Source organism: Eulemur rufifrons, chromosome 20 (genome assembly GCF_041146395.1).
Source record: "Eulemur rufifrons isolate Redbay chromosome 20, OSU_ERuf_1, whole genome shotgun sequence".
NCBI lineage: Eukaryota > Metazoa > Chordata > Mammalia > Primates > Lemuridae > Eulemur > Eulemur rufifrons.
In genome coordinates, this window is record NC_091002.1 from 52,101,088 (window position 1) to 52,117,052 (window position 15,965).

The 15,965-nt window shown below is 58.4% G+C and overlaps 1 protein-coding gene across 1 annotated transcript in view; it reads left to right on the forward strand.

Moving 5' to 3' along the window:
• Nucleotides 1-15,019, forward strand: part of PRPF6 (pre-mRNA processing factor 6) — a 33,183-nt gene extending 18,164 nt beyond the window's left edge. Inside the window, exons 12-21 of the mRNA XM_069496344.1 lie at nucleotides 387-509; nucleotides 4,910-5,031; nucleotides 6,607-6,745; nucleotides 7,878-7,997; nucleotides 8,240-8,416; nucleotides 9,649-9,782; nucleotides 10,439-10,530; nucleotides 11,704-11,818; nucleotides 13,993-14,119; nucleotides 14,770-15,019. Of these exons, the coding sequence (XP_069352445.1) occupies nucleotides 387-509; nucleotides 4,910-5,031; nucleotides 6,607-6,745; nucleotides 7,878-7,997; nucleotides 8,240-8,416; nucleotides 9,649-9,782; nucleotides 10,439-10,530; nucleotides 11,704-11,818; nucleotides 13,993-14,119; nucleotides 14,770-14,922 (1,302 nt within the window). The 3' untranslated portion in view covers nucleotides 14,923-15,019. The remainder of the gene's footprint in view (nucleotides 1-386; nucleotides 510-4,909; nucleotides 5,032-6,606; nucleotides 6,746-7,877; nucleotides 7,998-8,239; nucleotides 8,417-9,648; nucleotides 9,783-10,438; nucleotides 10,531-11,703; nucleotides 11,819-13,992; nucleotides 14,120-14,769) is intronic.
• The last annotated feature ends 946 nt before the right edge of the window (nucleotides 15,020-15,965 follow it).

Here is a 15,965-nt window from a genome sequence, read left to right on the forward strand (position 1 = left end):
GATCAGAGTGTTTCCTCGTCTGGTCAGTTTCAGGTCTTGAGTTCCAGCCAACAGATACAAGTGATTGGGCTTGTCTTCTACTCGTGTTACTGTGGAAGTTTCTTCAGCACAGCCACTGAGTGGCCGCCTGTAACCTTTCGTACATAGTAGGGCTTACAGTGTGTGCAGGGAGTGGGTGTGGCTGCAGTTGCTCAGTGTTTGTCAAGCGCTGACGCACTGGGAGGCAGGGACAGACGCGCCCGCGCCTGGACACGGCCAGGTGAGCGGCGTCACCCCCGGGGCACCCGGTGTCTCTCGGTCCTCACCACCCAGCATGGCGTGCTCCGTGTCAGGCACCTGCAGCTCTGACTTCAAAGTCAGAAACAAGGTTTTCGTCCCTCTTTCAGGATGCCGAGGAGTGTGACAGGGCGGGGAGCGTAGCCACCTGCCAGGCGGTCATGCGTGCCGTGATCGGCATTGGCATCGAGGAGGAGGACCGGAAGCACACCTGGATGGAAGATGCTGACAGCGTGAGTCTGGCTGCGTGGGTGTTTGTCCCCGTCGCGGAGTCTCTGTGGGGAAGGGCAGGCGTCTATTAGTAGGAGGCTGTTTCAAAAGTCTTTTTATTAAAAAACAAACGAAAAAACCTGGGTGCAGTGGCTCACACCTGTTACCCCGGCACTTTGGGAGGTCGAGGCAGGAGGATCACTTGAGGTCTGAGGTTTGAGACCAGCCTGGGCAACATAGTTGAGACCATGTCTCTACCAAAAAAAAAAAATCTTTTTAATGCACTTGTTTTAAATGTAGGTGCAGTTGAAAGGAATACACAGTTTTCTGTTAGCCTAAGTTTAAGTGAAGAGCTAACGTTTTGAGTTCTTTCTAAGTGGGCTCCCAGCACACTGTCCCAGGCCACGGTGAAGGGGCAGCCTGGGGGGCGGGAGTGGTTCACCAGCTTCGTAGCTGTCTCCCTCTAGGTTGTCGCCCCTTCCCCACTCCTGCTGTGAATGGCTCCTGAGAAAACACTGCGTACAGAATGTTTGCCGCCTTTGAGATTTTCCTGTGCACTAGGGTTCCAGAGAAAGATCAGGGGACCAAAATCGATAAACATATTTAAGATACTTAATACAGATGTGGTCCTCTTTTTTAGCTTTTCATTTTGAAATGAAAATAATTTCAGAGATGCAGGAATATTGCCAAGCTGTGCGAAGAATTCTTCTCTGATCGTCACCCAGCTTTACCTGTTCTGCGTTTGCTGTGTTCTCTCTTCACACGCGAGCACATACCCTGTCCCGTGTTCCTCAGGTGTTGAGAGTGAGCGTAGGTGTGGTGCCCCTTCACCTCTGGACACGGCAGCGTGTGTTTCTGTAACAGAAGACGTTCTCTCCCACAACGTTGGGCTGTCATCTCCCACGGCAGTTACCAAAATCAGGAAGTTAGAGTTGGGACAGGGCTCTTGGGAAACCCGCAGAGCTTAGGCCTAACCCCGCGCCTGGGCGTCCTGTCAGCGCAAGAGAAGCGCAGCTGTGTTCTGTGCGGGCCCCCACGGGTCAGTCCGCGGGAGAGCCCAGCCTCTCTCTTTTTCACCAGCCTAAAATTTTTTTATGTCCCTTGAGGCATATTCTTTTTTTTTTTTTTTTAATTTTTTGAGGACCCCTGGCCAGTAATTTTGTAGAATCCTCTTTGATCTGGGTGTTTGTGGTGTTTCCTGCTGGGTGGAAGGAGGTCGCGCCCGTGAGGAGGCCGTGGGGTCCCCCCGGCGTGGCCTGTGCAGGTGCGAGTTCCCGTTCAGCTCCGAGCGGCCGGCTCAGGTGCTGGCGGCCAGGTGACTCCACTGTCAGGTTACGGGTTTTCCCTTTGTCATTAGTAAATGTTTATGGGGAGACAGTTTGAGACTTTGTAAATACTCTGTTTCTTGGCAAGTTTTGACTGACTAGTTTGAGGATCCTTAATGATGTTTTTTGGCCTGAATCAGGTATTACCATGATGTTTGCCGAATGTTGATTTTCTAAATACAGTTTCTCCTATATTTTATTAGTTGGAATTCTACAGTAATGGAGAGCTTTCCTTTCCTCTTCATTTATGTGTATATTCACTTCTTTTTTTTAATAGTAAATTTTTAGTTTTAATCAAAGTAACACATTTTCATCGTTTCAAATGCCACGTAGTTTTGTTTTCATTATGAAGAGGGCCAGTCCCCCTGCCCCGGCGTCCCTTACGGTCCACACAGTCGGCAGTGTGGACAGCCTCTACCAGGGGAGTGACGCTCACCTCGTTTAGCTGTTCCTTCTGCTGTTCGCCTCCATGATTCTAAATAGCACTAATAAACACCTGTTCTTTTTAGTTAAAAAAAGTTCCCTTTTTGTTTTTTTATATTCACTCCGTACATTCAGGTGGACCAAGGGCCCCTCCTGTGGTGTGTGGGATTGTGCCCCTCTGCCAGCACCGTCCGTGTGAATTGCACCTGGGGTCGCTTCACACCTTCCTGTGGTGCGACCCAGAGCTCAGGTGCTGGCTGTGCCGGTCCTGCCACCAGGGCTGCGCGGCCTGCAGATGGTCTTGTGCACACTACAGACTTAGTTTCTTAAGTGAATTAAGACACTGGTCAATGGTAATGGCTTTTTAGAAAGATTTTTGTTATGTATCGATAGTATTTAAGACTAAAAAAATTATAAAGAATAATTTAACAAAAATCCACAGAGTCTGTATGTTGAAAGAAAATTCCAGGCTGGGTGCAGTGGCTCACGCCTATAATCCCAATACTTTGGGAGGCCAAGGCGGGAGGATCTAGAGTTCGAGGCCGGGAGTTCGAGACTAACCTGGACAACATGGCAAGACCCCATCTCTACAAAAAATTAGCCAGGTATGGTGCACCTGACTACATGCACCTGTAGTCCCAGTGATTCAAGAGCCTGAAGCAGGAGGATCACTTAAGCCCAGGAGTTCAAGGTTGCAGGGAGCTATGCTTATGCCATTGCAGTCTAGCCTGGGCAACAGAGTAGGACCCTGTTTCTAAAAAAAATAAATAAATCAAAAATCCTCAATAAAGCCCTTTTATTTTGAATGCAAAGTTAAATGCTTTGCTTCTCTGTTATTTTCTTTATTGCTTTTGACAGCCGTGGAAACTCTCTGTGGGGCTCTCACTCTGTAGGGAACAAGTGATGAGAGCAGAAGTCCAAGAGCCATTTTAGTTTTTCTCTTATTTTTTGTTGTCTTTTTCACATATCCTGGGGTGAGCACAGCTGTTTCTCACCCTGCTCTGTAGTGCTGGGGCAAGGACTGGGGTCTTCTGTGCTCCGACGCGTGGCGACACCTCTCAGTGTCCTCCCACCCAGGGCCTGGCCCGGCCCCACGTGCAAGACCCTGAGCAGTGTCTCTCGGTCCTCTGGGGTGGTAAAGCCATTCTCAGGCGATTGTGAAGATCACAGGAGGCCGTGGTGGGCCTGAAAGGCTTTGTAACTGACTCCCAGGACTCGGGCCAGAAGTCACAGAGAGGGACGTAGACCAGTTTGCTCTGCCCAGGGCCCGGCCCTCGCTGGCATCCTCCCCGGACCCCTTGCGGTACCCCTGGTGTGGGCACACTGCCCGAGGCAGGGCCCTTCCTGCTCTCTGGCGGCTGAGTCCGATTGAGGCCCTGTAACTGGAGAGGCGAGGGGTCTGAGTGAGGAGACCCTAGTTACGGCGCTGCGCCTGTTCCTTCCCTGCCCCCATTTCCTCGCGGAGAGTCCTTGAACACAGGGAGGCTCGCTGTCCTCCATCTGGGCATGGGCTTGGGCGGCCCGGGTGCCCTCCCTAGGTGGGGGCGTGGACAGCCGTGAGCTGCCAGTCCAGGTCCACACTGTTTTGACATTCACAGTTGCAAAACTCTGTTGCTGTCCCGCTTCCTGATGGCCTTTCACTCACCGTCAGATACAGACCCCTTCTTGGTGCAGAAATGCGTCCTGCGTCTGCAGAGTGTGGGGGGCAGTGCCCGTGCCCAGGGTGAGGCCGAGTGGGAGTGGGCGTCTCAGCCTGTTCTGGACTCGGCGTCACGACTGTCGTGAGAGGTCAGTTAGACCAGCGCCTGGATGTTTTGCCACTGCAGATGGTGACTGGCTTTCTTGTTTTGTTATTTGATGCTAACCAAGAAATAAAATCACTTAGACAGGTCTTACTCTGTTGCCCAGGCTGGAGGGCAGTGGAGCGATCACAGCCACCCCGGCCTCCAACTCCTGGGCTCAAGTGATCCTTCTGCGTTGGCCTCTTGAGTAGCTGGGACCACAGGCATGCGTCACCACGCTCAGCTAATTTTTTTAATTTTTAAATTTTTTGTAGAGATGGAATTTTTGCTATATTGCCCAGGCTGGTCTTGAACTCCTGGCCTTCAGCAATCCTTCTGCCCTGGCCTCCCAAAGTGCTGGCATTATAGGCCTGAGCCACTGCGCCCATCCTAAAATCACTCTTGAGTATAGAAATATAAAGTCTAAAGAAATAGAACAGTGTTTGCTGTAGTTCTGTTTGAGTGGATGGGTTTTTTCTTTCTCTTTATATTCACTTGTCTCTCAGATCTCAAATCAGTGTAACTTTTGTAATGCGCAATATGTGCCATCCCTGGTTTTTAAAGAAGGAACCAGTGTGCATGGTCTGCAGTTACGGCTTGTGTGTGCGTGCACATACGTGCGCGTGCCTCGCCGCGGCCCCGCATGCGTGGGCTGCATGAGCGTGTGGCCGGTGCTCTGTGCTGACTCCTTGCAGGCTGAGGGGCCGGCTGGCAGCCTCACATGCTCCTATTTTGGTGTCCCTGTCCGGGGTTGTAGTTCTAATTAGATCGACCGGTGTCGTGCGCTCGCTAGCAGATGCCATTACTGAGAACCACACAAGGCTGGGAGAGCATCACGCTACCTGTCCTGTGGCCAGTGCTGGGCCACCGTCCTCATGTGTGTCTCTGCTTTAGTGTGTGGCCCACAACGCCCTGGAGTGTGCGCGCGCCATCTACGCCTACGCCCTGCAAGTGTTCCCCAGCAAGAAGAGCGTGTGGCTGCGAGCTGCTTACTTCGAGAAGAACCATGGCACCAGGTACGTGCTGGGACCTGCTGGCCCCTCCAGTCCCGTCTGCTCCGCACTAATGTTAAGCCCCTCGTCCCTGCAGATCTGCTCGTGCACCCTTGAGGTCTGGCCTTCTCCAGCGGTGGGGACAGCAGCTTTTATGACACTTAGGACTTTCGACTGGAGCTGTCTTTATAGCCCTGCCTGTGATAGGATTATCGCTGTTTCGTAGTTGGAGAGCCTGGGCACTGAGGGAGCCTGCCCAAGTGCCCTGTGCTCCGGCAGCGCCAGGCGTGCTGGGTGAAGGCCGGGCCAGCACGGCTCACGCCTGCAGCAGTGGCCAGGGCAGCATCTGTGTTTTCCATTTAAGCTCTGCTGGCTTTGAGTTTTGGCTAGTTTTTATGCTCAGAGGAGGTCTGCAAGTTTTCTTTAATTGTACTCTTTAATTGAAAAAGCCTTTTGGGTCTGCCTTATTGGCTATAAATGTTAATTTAATTAGGCGTTGCAATTTCTTGTTCTAAATGGGCAGCTCTTAAGGGCGTCCCCAAGCACCCCTGTCAGTCCCACCCCAAGCCCTCGGGCACTGCTCCCTGTGCTGGGCCGGGACAGGCCTTGCTGGTTTCACTGGCGCTGCAGCTGGGCCTGCTGAGCCCCCGTTTCGTTTCTTCTCTGGAATTAATCTCAGTCTCTTCAGGGTGTCTTTCCACGTGTGCTGCCGAAGTTCTGTCCCTCTCCCCACCCCTGCCAGCTGGTTTGGTGTTTCAGCATTGACTCCTTTGGGGACGTTTCGAAATGACCCCAGTGGCTCACCCTGCAGAAAGTCCCCTGGGGCTGTGTAAGTGCCAACCAGGATGGTGCCAGGCGTGGGCTGAGGCCGGAGTAGGCTCTGCTGCCCTGGACCCCTGGTTCAGTGGGCAGGTCCCTCCCACCGTGCTGGGTTCTCTGTGGTTGGCTCAGAGGGGCAGGGGAGGCAGTGGCCTGGGGCTGGTGCTCTGCCAGGCCTCACTCCACGCAGCACAACTCCCGTGCTCGCTTCGTCTCGCTGCTGCGCTCAGCTCAGGCTCAGAGGGGCCGTTGGTGCCAGATGTGTCCCGGGGCAGTGGGCCGCAGGAGAGTCCGAGGGCGTCACGCCCGGCACCCAGGGCTGGCGGTCGTCTTGATCAGCAGTGATCTAGAATCACCTTCTTCCAATCAGATCGTTTTTTTGGATGCCAGGAGAGTAGACCTGGGGTCATAATCTTTATTGGTGGATCCAGGGTGTACTCTGGGGTCAAGATGAAAAGGCCTCCCCTGTCACCAGACCCTGGAGTTATCGCTGCCTCCAGGCCACATGGCTGTAAAAGGGTCTCTTGTGCAGTTCCTCCACCAGGCTCTGCCGTCTAGACAATGCGCTGCTTTGTGGAAGCCTCCTCGGGGGTTGCTTTTAGGACCTTTATGGAGAGAGAAGATTTCCCCACACTCTCCCCGTTGTAAACTCTGGTAAATCATTTACAGCGTCGGACTTTGGAGCAGCAACTGTCTCTTCGTGCCCGCGCCGTGGCCGTGCACATCTGTGTGCCCTGGTTTATGGCCCTGGCTCTGGTGACCGCGGCGCCTGTCTTGCAGGGAGTCCCTGGAAGCGCTGCTGCAAAGGGCTGTGGCCCACTGCCCCAAGGCGGAGGTGCTGTGGCTCATGGGTGCCAAGTCCAAGTGGCTGGCGGGGGACGTGCCCGCCGCAAGGAGCATCTTGGCTCTGGCCTTCCAGGTGGGTGAGGGTCACGCGTCCACAAAGCCTGGCCTTGGTGCCGCCGGCGCCTGAGAACTTCCGTGTGCGTGTGCCTTGGCACGTGCTGTAGTTGGGGTGCACTGGACCTGGGCCTTGAGGGGGGCCGAGAACAGGAAAAACAGCCCAATTGGTGGACACTTACCTCTCCGTCCTGCCACTCAGTGTGGCCACAGAACTGTTCCAGGACACAGAACCCAGGATAGCACGTGGGCTGCCTGGTGCCACCAGGGCCCCGGAGTATGTGGAGCCACATTCCAACAGCTGCACCGCAGGCCCGAGTGTGCCCGGTTGTCATGAGGTGTGCAGGTTTTGAAGTACCTTACTTTTATTACGTGCAATACCGTGATACTTTATGTCAGCGTGGGTGTCGGTCAAATAGTTTTGCAGCAGGTTTTTTAATAAACCATAGAATGCCATATAAACGTCAGCCTGCTGTCGTCACCCAGGCTGACACCGTAAAGTTTGTCCGTCCTTAAGTAAACACGGTGAGAAGGGCCGGCCTGGGCTGGCCTTCCTCTCCGTCGCCTGTTTGAGAAAACCCTGCAGCGACAGGTCTGCCCTGCGCAGTCGCAGCGCCGCCTCCGCCCAGCTGGCGCCTGCTGCCCGTCCAGGTGGGCGTCGTGCCCTTGGCCGCGGGCGGCTGTGCGGGCGAGGGTCAGTCTGGGCGCTGCCCGCGTGTCCACTGGACCCTGGGTTGTGTGTAGCCCTCTCCACAAAGGGCGACACGCGGGGCGCCCTTCTGTCCTGCCCAGGTGGGCACACCAGGACGGCTGGGGCAGCGGGTCCACGTGTGCACGACGTGAGTGGCCAAGTCAGGGCTTTTGAGAGGGTCTGGGTGGGTCCCGGAGAGGGTGGCGTGGTAGCTGCCAGCGTTGTTTGAGCGCTGCGGAGGCCTCCTCTCTGTACCAGAGTGGAATGGACGTGTGTTTCCAGGTGAGTCTGGGTTCTTGGGCTGGGTCTGCTCTGTCATCTGCCAGCCCAGGCGAGGCTCCGGCCAGACCAGTCCTGCAGCAGAGCGAGGCCTGCTTGGTGCCAGCGCCTGCTTTTGATTAGTGTGATCGAGCACAGGGCCTGCTCTGACCCCGCGGGCGCGGCTGTGCTTGCTCTGCAGGCCAACCCTAACAGCGAGGAGATCTGGCTGGCGGCCGTGAAGCTGGAGTCCGAGAACAACGAGTACGAGCGGGCCCGGAGGCTGCTGGCCAAGGCGCGGAGCAGTGCACCCACCGCCCGGGTGAGCCGGGGTGCAAGGCGTGTGCGCGTGGCCGGAGCCTGGCCCGTGTGTGACGGGAGGGCTGAGATGGGGCAGGCAAGCCAGGCCAAGCACAGGCCCCTCCTTGTCCCTGGGCGCGAGCGTGTTCCTGTGTTCACCCCACCTGCTGTGCACACAGAGCTGTGAGAGGCTCACAGAAGCGCACGCGGCAGGGCAGAGCAGAGGTGCTGAGGACGAGTGTGCGGTGTGTGTCTGCCACGCAGGTGTTCATGAAGTCCGTGAAGCTGGAGTGGGTGTTAGGTGGCATCGCGGCTGCGCAGGAGCTGTGCGAGGAGGCGCTGCGGCCCTACGAGGACTTCCCCAAGCTGTGGATGATGAAGGGGCAGATCGAAGAGCAGGAGGGGCAGATGGAGAGAGCCCGGGAGGCCTACAGCCAGGGGGTGAGCCTCAGCCGCAGCCCGCCGCGCGCCCCACACCCCTCAGGAGGACGGGGGCCGGGGTTAGCGCCTCGCTGGCCCCAGCTAACGGCTGTGGACGCTGGACTGGGGCCTGGTCCCTGCTCTGAGCCCTGCACTCACTTTCTGCAAAGGTGCACGTGCAACTTGCACTCGGGCAGTGCAGGGTGTGGCACGCCTGAGGTGAGGGCTGGCGTGTACACACCTGTGTGCATGTGTGCACAGCACAAGCGTACACATACCCCCACACCCCTTACACACGTGTGCACAGCACAAGCGTACACATACCCCCACACCCCTTACACACGTGTGCACAGCACAAGCGTACACATACCCCCACACCCCTTACACACGTGTGCACAGCACAAGCGTACACATACCCCCACACCCCTTACACACGTGTGCACAGCACAAGCGTACACATACCCCCACACCCCTTACACACGTGTGCACAGCACAAGCGTACACATACCCCCACACCCCTTACACACGTGTGCACAGCACAAGCGTACACATACCCCCACACCCCTTACGCATGTGTGCACAGCACAAGTATACACATACCCCCACACCCCTTACACACGTGTGCACAGCACAAGTATACACGTACCCCCACACCCCCTGCACGTGTGTGCACAGCACAAGCGTACACGTACCCCCCACACCCCTTACGCATGTGTGCACAGCACAAGTATACACATACCCCCACACCCCCTGCACGTGTGTGCACAGCACAAGTATACACGTACCCCCCACACCCCTTATGCATGTGTACACAGCACAAGCGTACACATAACCCTCACATATATGCATGTGTGCACAGCACGAGTATACACATACCCCCACACCCCTTACACACGTGTGCACAGCACAAGTATACACATACCCCCACACCCCCTGCACGTGTGTGCACAGCACAAGTATACACGTACCCCCCACACCCCTTATGCATGTGTACACAGCACAAGCGTACACATAACCCCTCACACAGATGCATGTGTGTACACAGCACAAGCGTACACATAACCCTCACATATATGCATGTGTGCACGGCACAACCATATACACACCCCACACGCAGAGCATGAAGTGGTATCTCTCTCTGGACACAGGCAGCCCTGAGGTGCTCCCAGCACAGGTGAGAAGCTGGCCACGGCCATCTCAGTCCTTCATAGACGCTACCTGAGCTCCTCTTGTACTTGATTTCTTGGCTGCAGTTGAAGAAATGTCCCCACTCCACACCCCTGTGGCTTTTGCTCTCCCGGCTGGAGGAGAAGATTGGGCAGCTTACCCGGGCACGGGCCATTTTGGAGAAGTCTCGTCTGAAGAACCCAAAGAATCCGGGGCTGTGGTGAGTCCTAGGGGTTCTGGGCAGCCTGGGCTGTTGGTCCAGCTCACTCCTGGGGCTGTCCTCACCCGGCTGCGTGTGTGGGAGTCTTTGGGCACCGTCTCTGGGCTCCTGGGGTGGGGTGGCTGGTGCTGGCCACGAGGAATCCCGGTTCCTGCCGTGGAGAGTCCAGCCTAGATGCTGGGACAGGCCTGGAGATGGTCTGATGTGGTTTGACTGGTGCCCTGATGAGGGCACCTGGGGGAGTGAGGGGCCAGTGACACCTGGGACGAGGAAGGGACGCAGCTGAGAGAGCAGAGGGTGGGCGTTTGCTGGGGGAAGGTGGCACACGCTGCTGGACACGGGCTGCTCTGGGTGCCTCTCGCATGGCGCCTGGTCTCCCCATGCAGCCCGTGCTCATTCTGGCCGCCCTCGCCTGCGTCTGGGTAACGTTGGGGTCGGAGGTCTCGCCGTGGGGCAGTTGCCGGTGGGCCTGGCGGGAGGTGGGCACTGGCGCCTCGCTTCTCTGGTGCACGAGCTCTGTTCTGCAGAAGGGAATTCAAGCTGCTGCTGCGGCCGGGGCCGGGGCCCTCTCAGGCAAGGCCTCCCAGAAGCCTCCAGAACACCAGCTGGCTCTGTCGGGCGCTGGTGCTGGACCCTGCATCCGGCTGTCTCCTCAGGCTGGAGTCTGTGCGGCTGGAGTACCGCGCGGGGCTGAAGAACATCGCCAACACGCTCATGGCCAAGGCGCTGCAGGAGTGCCCCAACTCTGGTAAGCGGCGCCTCCTGGCTTCCCGGACCTGGCAGGGGTGGCGTTTCCTGGGAGCCGAGACTCCGTCCAGTCCGTGTTTCAGCTACCCGTGGTCTCCACGTGGGACGGTTTGGTTCCATGTTCTGAAGCGCTCCTGTTTATTTTTCTTTTGCAGTTTAACTTTCATTATTCTACTCAAAGTAATGGAAATGCAGGATGAACAGATCTGGGGGAGGGAGGAAATGGAGACCCCCGTAGGCGCGCTGCTTGGGATCACTGCTCTTGGCCTGTTTATATTGTTGCACCTTGTGTCACCGCGCAGAGTTAAAGTCATGTTGCGTAATTTTGTATCTTTTTTTTAAAGCTGAAAGTTTTGTGAGAATTTTATATTCTCATTGAATCTTCAAGGATATAAATGTGGCTGGGTGTGGTGGCTCACACCTGTAATCCCAGCACGCTGGGAGGCCAAGGTAGGAGAGTCACCTCTGGAGGCCAAGAGTTCAGACCACCCTGAGCAACATGGCGAGACCCCGTCTCTACAAAAAGTACAAAACCCAGCCGGGCGTGGTGGTGCCTGTGGTCCCAGCTCCTCAGGAGGCTGAGGCGGGAGGATCCCTTGGGCCCAGGACTGTGTGGTCACAGTGAGCTGTGATGACACCACTGCACTCCAGCCTGGCAACAGAGTGAGACTCTGTCTCAGGAAAAAAACAGCAAATGTTTTTAGTGGCATCGGGTGATTGTGTGGATGTGTCAGGCCTGCACCGCTCACGCGCTGGCCAACTGTCGGACGTTTAGGTGACGCCAGTGTTTACTCTGACGCTGCTTTGAGCTGACTGTCCACACGGGTCTTACTAGTGTTTCTGGTTGTTTTGTTACGATAAATGCTTAGATGTGAAACCCCCGAGTCAGGGGGAATGGACCCTCACAGGCTGGCGACGCTTCCAGCCCGGGCGCCCCCAGCAGGCTGTGGGGTCTGTGCTGTCAGGGCTGCTGTCCCTCTGCGGGCGGCTGCGTGGGCGGAGCGCTCGGCCACAGGCTCTGTCAGCAGTGCGGGGGGCGCGGGGGCCCCAGCGCGGTAGGAGATGTCGGGGTTAGAATCGCTGCCGGCCCCTCGCAGGGCTGCCTGTGTGGGTTGGGCGTGTTTCTTAACCCGGAGGTGAGAGCTGAGGTGAGGTCTTCGTTCCTGAATTCCAGGTATCCTGTGGTCTGAAGCCATCTTCCTTGAGGCAAGGCCCCAGAGGAAGACCAAGAGCGTGGACGCCCTGAAGAAGTGTGAGCACGACCCGCACGTGCTCCTGGCTGTGGCCAAGTGAGTGAGGCGTACCCACGGGGCCGCCCGTGTCTCCCTCCCTGGTGGTCCAGAAGGTGCTGGGTGGGCGGGCTGCCCTGGTCTGCTGGGCCGCGGCGTCTGCGGACACGTTGGTTTGTTTTCGTCTCCCGGGGTGGCGCGTCTGCGGGCAGAGGAGACACGCACGCCCACTGCCAGGGTCGCCTGGGCTTCCGTCCCAAACCCCCGGAGAGAGGGGGCCTTCTCGGGGGCTCCCTGGTACCTCCCTCTCTCGAGGGTCCCCCTGGGTGTGTCTGGCCCTTCCTCTGTTCTGGCATCTTCTGGGGGGCACTGCTCTCTCTGTCTCCGCCCCTTGTCAGTTCATACCTGCACCTGGCCTGGGGTCCGAGGTGGATGCATTTGCTGGTGTTGGTCCGCACCGAATTGAAGTAACGAACGTACGGAATGCAAGGGGCTTCAGCCAGGAAATTTGTTCTTACTGTGTTAGGGCAAGAAATCAGACGCATCCAGCTCTGCGACCCCAGAAACAATCCAGAACGGCTGACTTGACCTGCCCTGTGTGCTGGGGGTGTGGAGGCGGCTGTCGCAGCCGCCCCTCGCAGCGCGTGGTTCGAGGGGAGGAAGAGGTCATCGAGGGGCCTCGTACCGTGTGTTGGGCACGGGCGTGCTGGCTGCTGGTCAGCGGCTCCCTGGGGACGCAGCTCTGGAAGCTGGAGGGCAGCCACGTGGCCGCATGGCAGAGGGTGCGGCTGTCCACGCGCAGCGCAGGCCACGGCCCCTGGGGGTGGGACGGCTGGGTGAGGGCGTGGCTGGGCCGCTGCCTGCAGGGCCTGAGAGCCGTCCTGACTCACAGGGCCTCTGCCCGCTGCTAGACAGAGGGAGATGGCCTGAGAAGAGCTGGACCTGCGTGTGGTGGGCCGGGAGGTCGGGGGTGACTGGGGGCATGCAGGGGGTTGTCAGGAGGAACCCCGGCCCCACGTGGGCTCCTGAGGCTGCTGTGCAGGACGGCAGCCTGCCTGGCAGGGGCCGTGTGTCTGGCCCCAGAAGCTCCCGTGCTCGCCGGGCGCCATGCGTGGTGGTGCGCTGAGACGTCCCTGCTCCGCCAGCCTGGGCACGGGCGCTCGGTCTCCACAGGCCTGGTGTGGCTGCCCTCGGGCTTGGGGCTCTCACGTCCTGCCCGGGCTCCTCCCCTCGGTGCCTGCAGCCCCAGAGGAGACGGGTCCCTCGGGGTCCCTGGGTCCTGCTTTTGTGCTTCCGTTCCCGAGTGACTTTCGTGTGACACTCTGATAGGGCAGCCATAAAACCTCATAAAAGGCTCTGCTAAGGTAAATAAGTCACTCCTCGCCGCTCCCAAGCCAGCGTCCTGTGCGTCTGCTATCTGGGTTTGTGCTCTTTAAATCACAGTTTATCTAGCGCCAAGCAATTAAGAATACCGCAAGGCTTAAAAAACAATCAGGTTATCAGCATGGAGTTATTCCGTTTGGTAACCGAGGCCAGGCCAAACAGCTGCCTGGCATGGAGGGCCTAGTTGTGTCCTCGTCTGCTGCGGTGCCTCTGGTGACGGGGAGGTGAGTGGAAGCAACAGGGTCCCAGCCTGTCGGGGACCCCAGCACTCCGCTGTGCCGCCCGCTCTGGCGGTGGGAGGCCCACGCAGACCCTGACCCTCACGCCAGTGTGGTCCTCCGCAGGCCTGGTTTTCCGGTGTCTGTGTCTGGCGGGCACCGGGGCATGTGTGCCGTAGCCCCCGGGCCCCAGTGGGACCGGAAGCCCGAGGTCTTAGGGCTTGCTGGGGTTGCTGCTGGAGGCTGGAGGGGCGGAATGATCCAGCAGGTATCTTACTGAGGAGCAGGCTGACACTTGAAAGTCTTAATTTAACTTTTTGTCAGGTTTAGTTTTATCTTCTTGTATTTGACACAGAGAAAAGTAATAATTTTAAGGAGTTTGAAAACCTTGCTCTGTATGTGATTTTTTGTTGTAAGCAGCAGGCGGGTCTGACACTTGAAGGACGGCTTCAGGGTAACAGCCCCGGGTACTGCCGGGCGGCCCAGGCCTGAGCCTAAGCCTCCCTGGGCTGCAGGAGAAGGGGTCGCCGGGCCCCGGGCGCCCTCCCCACGCCTCTCACGGTCGGGTCACGGCACAGCCCTGAGCGCCGTGGCCACTTACTCTGGGTTCCCACCACCCTCCTCCTGGAACAGGCTGTTTTGGAGTGAGCGGAAGATCACCAAGGCCCGCGAGTGGTTCCACCGCACTGTGAAGATCGACTCAGACCTGGGGGACGCCTGGGCCTTCTTCTACAAGTTTGAGCTGCAGCACGGCACCGAGGTGAGGCCCCGCTGTCGGTGCCTGCCGGGACTCAGTGGGCTCCCCCAGCCAGGAGTGGCCGAGACCAGCATGACTCTGCACCGGGGGTGCACGGGCAGGGCCGGGGCACGGGGCCTCCACGGCCTCCCAGGGCAGCCTCCGTTACAGCCTTAGGGCCCCATACCCTGAAATTGAGAGGCTTGGTCCATTTTAAGTGGCCTATTAGCACATTTTAACGAGTTGTTTGTGACTAGGGCCTTAGCCCAGGGGTGGCCTTCTGGGGAAGCCCCTGTCCCCACTTCTCCCAGAGCCAAGCGCTGTCACAGCGCCTGGGGTGCCGTCAGGCTGTCCTGGGGTCCCTGGGAAGCAGTAAGCCAGACCGTGTTGAGTCTGGTCAGCTCAGAGAGGGCGGATGTGGGCCCTTGTGTGAGGCTCAGACTTGGGAGCCCGGCTCAGTTCCACTGGGAGCCAAGGCTGGGGGTCCACGCGCCCCAGGAGGAGGGGCTGTCTGGAGGGACACACCTGAAAGACAGCGAGAGGCAGCTTTGCCTCCTGGTGCGGGAAGCTGGGCTTGGTGCCGTTGGGGCCAGGTCTGCGCGGGGGCAGGCGTGAGGCCGGGAGGGTCGGGTCGGCCGGGGAGGAGCCCTGCCTGAAGCGCCGTGTGCCCCCAGGAGCAGCAGGGGGAGGTGAGGAAGCGCTGTGAGAACGCGGAGCCTCGGCACGGGGAGCTGTGGTGCGCCGTGTCCAAGGACATCGCCAACTGGCAGAGGAAGATCGGGGAGATCCTGGTGCTGGTGGCCGGCCGCATCAGGAACACCTTCTGATGGTCCAGTGTGCGTGGGCTGGGGCCTCGGAGCGGCGCCTGGCAGGGACGGGGAGGCCTCCAGCTGCCTGTCCTCCTCCATTAAAGAGTTTTCACGTAGCTGTCGGGGTTGGCGACCTGCTGGCTTGCTCGGGGGCCCTTCCCTGGCTCGTGCTTCTGCCGCCCCAGCCCGGCCTTCCCTCGGTCCTGGGGCGGGGGCGGGCTCCTGCAGCCCGCGGCCTGTGTCCCAGAGGGAGCACCACCCAGCCAGGAGTCACCCAGGGTTTGCGGAGAAGGTAGTGGGGTTCGGGAGCTCTGGGTAAAAGCCGTGTGTGGGAACAGGGGGAGCAGGGGGGCGCCAGGCCACGGGTCTGCAGACACCAGGTCAGAAGCGTGTGGGGACCAAACTGTAGCACCAAGGCGCCAGCAGGAGCCCCCACTGCCACCTGCAGAGAACGTCCCCAGTCTTGATCTGGGACTGCTGGGGCCTCCCCCAGGCCTGAGTGCAGAGAGCAGAGCCCACCGCTGCCTGGGGTGCCTCTCCACCCCCGACAGCCCCCCCGGTGTGTGTGGAATGAACATGTCGCTAGGAAGAGGTTTTCTCACTTTTGCAGGTGAATTTCTTTTTGCCAATTTATAATCAGCGATTTTATCCTAAAGCACTTGTAATTGTCCTCATCTCTAGGTTGAAAATTGTGTTGCCTGGGCGACTTGGCTTCTTCTCAGCCTTTGAGCTGTGTGAGGATAAAGGATTCCTCAGACCTGGAGTCCATGTGTGTTCATTCGGGAGCCGGCCTCTCGGAAGGGGGCGTGCAGGCCACGGCTGGGCGGTCTGGCCGGCGGTCACGGCTGGGCCAGAGGCTGTGGGTGGACAGTCTCTCAGCTTGCCCAGGGGGCAGGGGGTGCCGTCAGTGGGGTGAAGAGGAGGCTGGCCAGCCGGCAGAGTCCCTGTTCGCGGACACTCCGTGTGCGAGTAGCCCCGGAGGGGGCCTGTGTGTCTTGTGGTACCGGTGGCGGCGCCTGCAGTGGTGGTCAGTCACGGGCCCACAGCTCAGACCCTCTACA